Raw genomic sequence first — 9,626 nt, 5'->3', positions numbered from 1 at the left:
CTAAGTAATGAGATTTAAGATGAGAGCTGTCAACCGTCCGATCTCAATCAGACGGTCACTGACCAGAAAATCCATGGTCAGTTGCTGACCATGTGATCAGGACTGTATGGCACCGTTTATCTTTCAAACAGACCGAATTCATTCGAAAATTGAATTTGCATGAATTATGATTTGACCATTTTATCAAGGGGAAATGATCGTTTACCCAATTTCAGCTTAACAATTGCCCACTTGCACAACGAAGAGTTTAAAAACCCCATTTACCCAAAACACTCTAAGGGATTATTTCCCCTTTACCCAATTAATTCTTTTTTAATTCTTTTTATTAATTTTTGAGACTTTTTTGCCATTTCCTTCTTTCTCACTTAGAGAGAGAAGTCATCCTCCACCTTGCTAAGCTCCGGTGACCAGTGGCAGCCGCGGACTCCTGTGACCGGTGACCGGATTCCGGCGACCGATGACCGGTGACCGGAATCCGGAATCCGGCTACCGGACTGGTGACCGGATTCCGGCGTCTAAATTAACTGGCCCCTAATAATACCCAGTAACCATATTATTGCCCCCCAGTAATCATATTATTGCCCTCCAGTAATCATATTATTGCCTCCCAATAATCATGTTATTGCTGCCCAGTGATCATATTATTGCCGCCCAGTGAATTGTATAAACTCTCAAAACCAAAATGAATACACTACAGCACAATTGATCAATTTATAATCAAATTATTGCCTCCCAATAATCATATTATTGCCCCCCAGTAATATGATTATTACCCCCAGTAGAAACATTATTGCCCCTCAATAATGTTATTATTGCCAAGTCAATTTTGAAAAAGTTTGCTGGGCAAGTCAAGAAATTATCAAACCAAGCATATAACAAGTATTCATATAGTGAGAGAAGTCATATAGTGAGAGAAAACAACTTTTTTGACCGATCACCTTTGCCAACAAAATCATAATAAAAAGCAATCACTACTGGAGAAATAAAATTTGACCAGCCAGGAAATGTAGTGGGTAGCAAAAAAAAAAAAAAAAAAACTAGAAACTGATTTGGGCACCCAGTAAAGTTCTGGGCACCCAATCACCATCTTCGGCGGCACCATGGCTTCGTCTCCGGCGTCTGAAGGCTATACGTCGGTCGACGTTCGGGTCTGGACGACGAGTCGGTCGTTTTATAAGTCGTCGATCGCTCTTGGAGGTTGAAGAAGCTCCAGCGCCGGCTCCGATCGCTGTAATTTCGGGTCAGCCACATCGGGCGTTCGGGTCGGTTGCGGAGAGAGATAGGGCCTGGAAAAGAACTCGGCGTCGAAGATGAAGGACTGGAAACGAACTCGGCATCGAAGATAAGGGTCTGGAAACGAAATCGAGTCGAACTGATGACTGGAGAGAATTGAACGTTGATGACTTCGAAGGTGGCCATAGAGAAACTGGCAGCTAGGTCGACGGAGGGCGGCGTCGTCGTCTTCAGGCCGAGAGAAGCAGGCGGCCTTGTCGACGGAGGGCATCGTCGCCATCGTTGCAACCGGATATGGTGATCGGAGATCAGAGAGAGAGAGAGGATCAGATATCAGAGAGAGAGAGATCGGATATGGTATGAGGAGAGAGATAAAGACTGGGATTTTGTAATTTCTTAATATGGGGGCAAAACTGTCACTATAGGTTAGATTGGGTAATTAGGGTTAAAAAACTCTTGGTGGAGTAAGTGGGCAATGTTCATGCTGAAATTGGGTAAGTGGTCGCGGCCCCTTTTATCAAATGAGTGAATTTCATGGATTATGCATATCATGCATATTTAATAGTTACATTGAATTTGATCTACTTAAGAACCTTGTTAGACATCCAAGTGCTTTTTTTTTTTGACACATTCCTTTCGGATTGTTCGTGGTATCCGGCCCAAAGGCTTCTTAGACCCAGAAATTAATATGTTGGGGTCCCAGACAGCCAACATGGCATTGCACCCCCTCTCCTAACCACATTTATAATTCAGTAAATAACACTAAATAACCAACCCAACGTTCGAATGCAGGATGTGAGGGTTCCACATCTTGAACGTAGAGCCGTAGAGGCAGAGTCAAGATTTCAGGGTTGGAGGGGCCGAAATATAAAGCATAAGATTAATTGATCATACCTATATAGAGAAGTAGAAATAAAATACAAGTTATTGTTTGTGATAAATTGAAGAAATACTATCCTAGATAATTTTTCTAATTGAGTTTTATCATTAGTCTACTATGAGTACCTAGCCATTCATTCTAGTCTTCTTCCTCTAGATGTTGATCTTATTTATGAATCTATTTCACAGTCTATGGTTTTAATTATTTATAGTTTATTATGTGATTAATCTTATTTATGGTCAATTATGTGGTTAATCTATTGAAAAGAAAAAGACCCTTTTGTGTACGAGGAGAGCAAAGCCAGAAAGAAGAGTAATTTAATAGAATTTATTGATACTATTTTAGTTTAGTTTGATGGGGCCATGTAAGCACATATAAATAAGAAATATTTCCTGCTTATGTTAATCATACAATATATAACATATAATTGTATAGACTGGGGGGTGCCATGGCCACCTCAGGCCTTGGTGTAGCTCCGCCACTGCTTGAACATTCCCGTGATGAGACCTAGTGCATCTACTGAACCACTTGTCATGGTTGACAGCCGAATGCTTTAAGTTTATACATCCGTGCTCTCTATTCTTTAAGTTTAGCATCCTTGTATTTATTGGGCGTACACGTGGTGTACATAAGTAAAATACTGTGTTTTAATTTGACAAATCAATTTTCTGATAGGCTCCTTTGTAATACTACCAGTTTCTTAAAATAACCCAAGACACCCAATATAACCTACAAATGTGAACTGTCATGGAATTTACTTTATCAGCAAACTATGTATACTCGAAAATCATTGAATCACCACAGGTTACAACTTACAACAGCTCATCCCTTCTCTAGTGTCGTTACCGCTCACCACTCACTTCAAAATCTCCTATTTATAAACAAATGCACACTGCCTTTTCAAAAACAAATGCACACTGAAAGCCCACCTCAAGCCCCAACCTATGAATCCTATACAATTAGTGCTTTATGTGTATGTAACATAAACTCTCAATTCCATTGATGACCATTTTGTTCAACAGGTGATCCTGGAACGAAGGGTACAAAACCCCGCCCGCCAAAAACAGGCCTCATGAAGGCATTGTCAAATTTTCGCCAATAATGGTGGACAGTGTAAGACGGAGTGCTTAGAAGCATTCTTAAACTAGTAGGGCGGGGTATGTCCGCGGACCTGATGTTGGCCTCTGAATCTTGCCCGTTGGTGAGCAGTGGCACAATGAAGGATTTAGGACTAGAAGGTTCAGAAGATGTCATACTAGTGAAGTGTTTTGATGTAGGAAGCAAGATCCTCACTAGGGGTTTAGTCATCAAACCAAACACCTGCATGAACAAAAGCATAGTATAGAGTAAAAACAGTATATACATATATATATGCATTCAAATGAGATCCAGTTTTGGAGCCATTGGTATCTTACCACCGTGCTGAAAAGAACAACTGTGATAGTGCTGGTGATCATGTATGCATTTGCGCGCAGGTCAGTATGGCCAGACCTAGTAAACTGCATATGCACACAAATTCAGAGCTCAGGAACTATAACTATTTATTTCTGGCTCCTTGAAAACAAAATATCAATGATTAGCTAGCTGTGCCAGAATATGTTTCCAGGCTTTGAGCTGTCCGATATCTTTGTACCAACAGTAAAGAGCAAAGACAGTTCAGAAGCCGGTACACTAGTACACAACAATGGAATTTTTTTTCTTCAGCTAAGACATAACTATATAGATATCTACTCTGGCTTTCTAGCTTTCGCACATTGTTGTGAATTTTCCAAATAGTACAACGTATGTCAATTTATTCAATATCCTAGGCTACAGAGGATATTCTTCAACATTTTACCTGATTATAAGCAAGTGCCATAGAAACAGCGCCACGCATAAGACCAGCCCACCAAATTGTAACCTGAAAACCAGGAAACCTATGAAGACATGTAATACATCATCATATATGAAAACACATAAATGGCGAAACTCCTACTTGTTGCTTCAAATGGATCTTGTCTTGTGGAGATTTCTTGGTCAAGTTGGATAAGAACGATAAGGGGAAAACGAAGGCTGCTCTTCCAACCATAACCAGTGCCAAGAGTATTGAACTCACCGCTAAGGATTTTCCCGGGCTGAAAACAAGAAATAATGCAAAACAAAATAAGCCTATTAATCAAGAAAAAGTAACACTTATCTTGCAATACACAAGTACAGGAAGGAATGATTTTGGAAGGAGGCCAATCTCCATTTTAGGCAGTAAGCATATTTACCTATCGCTCACAAATCTCCACTTGTCAATATCTAAGGCATCCATACCAACGTAAAGAAAGATAAAAATCTCAGCAATAAATGATAGAGTGGCAAAAGCATGCCTGCATAGTTGGTAAGAGAAATAGAAACATCAGTAATATGACAGTTATACCAGCAAGGATATCAGAGGTTCATGAATCAAGTAAGGGATTTAACATACTTAGTTGTCACTCTTGAACTTTCAGTCACATTATGCCATGTGTAGTGAGACATAACAATACCACAAAAGAACACAGTGAGAATGGCACTTAAATAAAACAGCTGCAAAATAGATCAAATTAATGTTTATGGTTAGACCTCATTTAGAGTAAGATCAAAAAGGAAAAGAGATCATGCATAATTTGTGGAATCTTACTTCAGCTAGCATGTACGAAAGGTAAGCCATGAGGATCATAAGAGCAACTTCACGATCAGTTGAGTGTCTGATTATTTCACATTAAAGAAAGAGGTAATAAGAGCACTGACCAAAAGAACACTAAAATTACAAAGTAAAACAAACTCAAGGTTGTTACATAAGAAAAAGAACAGGAAAAGGAAAGTGCATGCCACAAATTAAGCAGCACATCATGTGCAATGGGGGAGAGAGAGAATATTTTAGTTCTCTTGCCCCAGTAGGTTAGTAATAATTCTATACTGATCTACATCAAAGTCCATGTGCTCCTTTTCTCATAAAATTCCAGCTAAAAGCTAACAAGTGGTGCATTATTATTGTCCTTACATTTTCAGTTTGTTTCTGTTATAATTATAGAAATATCTTCCCCTGGTGTCTAGTAATCATCTATGATAGGGTATAAATATAACTGGTGATGTAACAGAAAATCAGCAGTTGGTTAATACCTCTCATTGACATTTACCTCAACTAAGTCAAGATATTAAAAGTAAAATACCAGCAAAATACTACATTTTACTAACCTGCCAAAATAGAGCTTTCTAATTACATATGCACTAAGTAGTCCAGCCTGCAACAAATTGGAGAAACAAAGAAAGAAGGGTCATACATGCAGTAACAAGGAACCACATATATACATGTTCGGAAGGGGTTGAGAGGGAGATAAGATGAGAGAGAGAGACTTACTACAACTCCCAGCATTGTACTTGTAGCAAATAGATATAAAAAGTTTCCAATAAACTGCATAACAGTGCTTGTATTGATGTGGGAGAGGTCAAAGCTCTGGATTGCATTGAAAAGCACGACTGATGTAGCATCATTGACTACACCTTCCCCAAAAACCAGACTGTATAACAAAGGTGTCTCATCTTGATTAAGCACCTGTATTGACAATTTGGGTTTATTCTATATGCTGTTCTTGAAGCTAGAGAGCCATATTTGCACAAGACTAGGCATACCTGCAAGGTGCAAACAGAATCGGTTGCAGAAAATATTGCTCCAAGTGCTGCAAAATCAAGGTATAAAACGTTAAGTAGGAAGTAGTTGAATAAAGAAGGAAGAAACTGAATGAAAATAGCAAGAATTTGAAATAAAAAAAGGGGCAAACTGAGTATACCGAGATAATCTCCGATGTTGAGGTCACCAATGCTGAACTTGCGGAAAAAGTGCATAGCACCTAAAGTCAAAATGTAAAAGAATCTATCAAAACCAAGTAACTGTCATCGTGAGAAAAGAGAAACAAACTTATTCAAATATTTCTTATGTATCACAAGCTAAAATGGATGCAAGCATATAAATCACCGGGACAGCTGTTTAATAAAGCTGGTAATACAGGTCAGTGTCACATGCACAGGCAGTTGGTGTTTTCAAATGGATATGGTACACAAAAGGACAAGCACCAGACATCCATTCATCTGTTTCAGGTCACCATAACTCTGTGTTTTAACTTCATTCTGTTGGAAAATGAATGACTGATTCACACTGTTTTAATTTGCCAGATTTTCAGCCAATTAATAAAATAGAAATTCTCTATGAAGTCAATTTATGACTCCCAAAAAAAATGTACTCTTCTGAAGTGAGCTTTGTGACTTTCTGATGACTGAACTGCTTACATAAGCTGAATTCCCATCAATTATGAATGATTGGAATATCCAAGGAGAAAATCTTAACATTATTGACATCCTCCTATAACATGTTTAGACTATAGAGTATAAACCTGGATCTAGAGAGACATCACCTGACTAAAAGCTAATACACATATCAGCACTTAGAAACAAGTAAATAATAAGCTTTTTCACAATTAGTTCCACTGCAGAGGCAGTCCTGCTCAGGCCTAAAATGACTTGATGCCTCTCAAGAAGTTCAACACAAGATGCAATTGAAATGCCTCACGTTTTCAAACTTAACAAGACGAGCCTAGTTCTACAGAGAGAAAATCCTCAAGTTTTTAGGATTACCTAAGGATATGGTGGCAAAGGATATGAGAGTGCCAATAGCCCCAAACATCATGATTGTCATGAAGTTACGAAAAAATTGCTTCTTCTTCACTTGGAACCTGATAGTAATGGGGGAAAAAAAATAGATCAATCATAACATACTGCAGACATAGTAAACAAAATTCTCAAATTAACTTTTAGTAATCTGACTGCTAAACCCCTTACAAAAATAGTGATATAGGACTACAGGAGTAGAGAAACACCTACTCAGCACTAGAGAAACCCATAAACAGCTGAGTGAACTTGATGTACACATTCAGCTAAGAACTACATTTTGAAAAGCCAAACAAAACATACCCGGCATTGAAAATTATCGGAGGAAGCAGATAGATGAAGAAAAGATCTTCACTAAACACTAACAAATGAGAGCTTTTCCCTTTTGTGGTCAGCAATATAACAATCCCAGTGCACAATCCCTGCCACCAAAACTCACAAAGTCAATTCCAGTTCTCCATCAAACACAAACATCAACATTCACACACAATCACATATAACAAATTAAGCTCACTCACAATCGCAAGCGCCGTAATGGACTCATTCATCCATCTACTCTCCTCCAGCAAATGTCCAAGCAATATGCAAGCGCAAAGTAGCGCCACAAAGAGGTTCATGGACACAACCGAAGTATGATCGGAAGTGTTCAACATTCCCACCGATTCCGATGCCATTGAGCTCAAATCCAACGCCATTGTTGCTGGATTCAAGTTTCAGATGCTTCTAGAAATTCCACCAAACTCAGACCGGTAAGTCCAAGATGGCGTCGAATCTTTAAAGGAATCGTTTTCGAGCTGAAAAATTGAAACTTTAAGTGAAAAATGAGATCTTTTATCAATTTTGGACCACAACATTAATCAAAAAGGAAGAGTTTGTCAAACTAGCTAGATATTTCAATGGAAATATCTCTCAATTAATACAAAACAGCCTGAAGGAATTTTCTTCTCTGTTTTTTCTTTCCTTTCAATTTTCTTGTGAGCAAAACAGAGAGTGACTTTTGAAACTTTTAACTTCTGAAGATTAAACAATTCAAAATAAAGGCATAAAACAAAAGTGAATGAGTCACTCACCAAACACAAATCTTGAGTTTTTTATTCGAAGTTTCCAACTTGAATATGGAAAACAAGAAACTTGAAGCAAACTGATGACCCAACTTGGGATCTGGGTTTCAAAACTTGTCAAGTTTCAGGAACTTTCAGAGAGAGAGAAAGTGGGTTCAAGGTTTGGACAGTTCGGCAGCAAAGCTGAGTGAAGCGGTTTGTATATATATAGGGGTTTGTATGAGGAGGGAGTTTGAAAATGGAGACAAAGTGACCGTTGATTGGGTCAGTCGTGGTGACAGATGGTCGGCGATGATGGAGTTGGATTTTAGCGGTGGGTTTCCGAGGGGTTGATGAGGTTGGAATATTAAAGCACAGAAATGTTTTGTGTTGGATCACTGCAATGATTGTGTCGTCTTCCTCGAGTGAAGGATCTGCAAAGATTTATTATATATTCCTATTCCTCGTGGAAAACTTTTGGCTTTGTTTTGGTGACTACTGAAAGTGAAAGTAAAAGCAAAATATGCTTCTGCTTTGCCCGCAAGTCAAATTCGAAAATGCAGAAACGTAAGCACGGGCGTAGGCATCGAGCTAGGTGTTAACTGTTGAGTTCAACAAGTTTATCGACTTCAAAGTTCAAACACGTTTAAGCATGTTTTTCTGGATATTTTGCGGGATTAAATAAGATTACGTTGAGGCATTCTGAGAACAAATCCACCATGAAGCGTATTAGAAATACAAGAAGAAAATGGCTTAGGTATATTTATAAAAAAAAGGATGGCTAGCTATTTCTTCCCACGTTTCTTTGTTTTCTATTAATCAAAAGTTTACAAATGATCCATTAAAGAAGTTTGTATAGAGACAAGCCGACTGTAATGAGGACTCAATTGTGTTTATACAAACAATGAGTGAAATAAGATTGAAACACTAGATTTACATGAAGCAACTGTAATCCACTAGATGACTTATCCGGTTATCCCCATAGGTTAGAGTTTTTTTTTTTTTTTTTTTAAGAAGAGCTGGTGCGACTGCCCTCAAGCCTCTATTAATGAAACTCAAAAGTTGTTTATGTGGCTTCAAATGTGTAGTAATACTTATAATTTGAAACTAAATAGGATACTCAAAGTTTAGTACTTTTGTATACATGGTACTGATGTGGTAATTAACTACACAATTGTCATATATATTCTCATACCTTTCCAGACATGGGATGGCTATTACAAGGTTTGAAGCATCTGACTCAAAACAAATTGAAGAAAGACGTTTATTAATGATAAATTGATGTCCACCCCAATTAACCTGTCGTAAGTCAGAAACATGCTCAACACAAAGTACACAACCCCTAATAAGAAATTAAGAATACACCCTCGATTATGATCTCACATAATATGCAGCATGCCAAATATTTTATCGGAAACCTGAATTTTTCATCAATTTAAAGTACTGTCAAAATTGGAATTTTAAACCTAACGTAAAAGTATTCTAATTGGCCGGAAACAACGGAATTTGATGGTAAGTTGTAAGTCAACGCTAGCCTTTGCATTCAAACATTCTAGATTGAGCCCTTGTCACGGCCCCTAAATTTTTATTATAAAGCAAATGGATGCATATATCCATAATGCATCTTTGTATCACGCTAATCAATTAGATCAACGTGGTAATTAATTTCTGGACACACACTAATAATTAAAGAATTTAAAGATGCTTAATTCTTTAATTATTAAATTCTCAAAATAGCAAGGAAATACTTATTATCAAGACCCTCTTTTGAATCTCATATGAGCACACATGGGGGCCAACCT

General features: G+C 37.9%; 1 protein-coding gene across 2 annotated transcripts; it reads right to left on the bottom strand.

Annotated features, from left to right (window-relative positions):
* Positions 1 to 2,856: 2,856 nt before the first annotated feature.
* LOC133711707 (sodium/hydrogen exchanger 1-like) lies at positions 2,857 to 8,241 on the bottom strand. 2 transcript variants are annotated; one of them, XM_062137810.1, is made up of 15 exons: positions 7,855 to 8,241; positions 7,303 to 7,592; positions 7,088 to 7,206; positions 6,752 to 6,849; positions 5,911 to 5,970; positions 5,753 to 5,799; positions 5,481 to 5,675; positions 5,318 to 5,364; positions 4,761 to 4,827; positions 4,566 to 4,666; positions 4,366 to 4,467; positions 4,089 to 4,227; positions 3,951 to 4,013; positions 3,529 to 3,612; positions 2,857 to 3,433 (listed from the first exon to the last, which is right to left on the bottom strand). In XM_062137810.1, exons 2-15 carry the CDS (start codon positions 7,477 to 7,479, stop codon positions 3,104 to 3,106), a joined length of 1,629 nt encoding a protein of 542 aa, XP_061993794.1. In that variant the 5' UTR covers positions 7,480 to 7,592; positions 7,855 to 8,241; the 3' UTR covers positions 2,857 to 3,103. The 2 variants fall into 2 exon arrangements, with proteins under 2 accessions (XP_061993794.1, XP_061993793.1); XM_062137809.1 differs by having other exon boundaries at positions 7,303 to 7,578.
* Positions 8,242 to 9,626: the final 1,385 nt, after the last annotated feature.

The sequence above is a fragment of the Rosa rugosa genome, chromosome 5, assembly GCF_958449725.1.
Source record: "Rosa rugosa chromosome 5, drRosRugo1.1, whole genome shotgun sequence".
Lineage (NCBI taxonomy): Eukaryota > Viridiplantae > Streptophyta > Magnoliopsida > Rosales > Rosaceae > Rosa > Rosa rugosa.
This window is presented reverse-complemented; position numbering and strand designations above follow the sequence as displayed.

Coding starts and splice junctions, on each gene's coding strand:
- LOC133711707 (XM_062137810.1), bottom strand. CDS start 7,479: ATGGCGTTGGATTTGAGCTCAATGGCATCGGAATCGGTGGGAATGTTG. Junction 4,667..4,760: donor TTTCGTACATGCTAGCTGAA/GTAAGATTCCAC, acceptor TCTATTTTGCAG/CTGTTTTATTTAAGTGCCAT. Junction 3,434..3,528: donor TTGTTCTTTTCAGCACGGTG/GTAAGATACCAA, acceptor TTGTTCATGCAG/GTGTTTGGTTTGATGACTAA.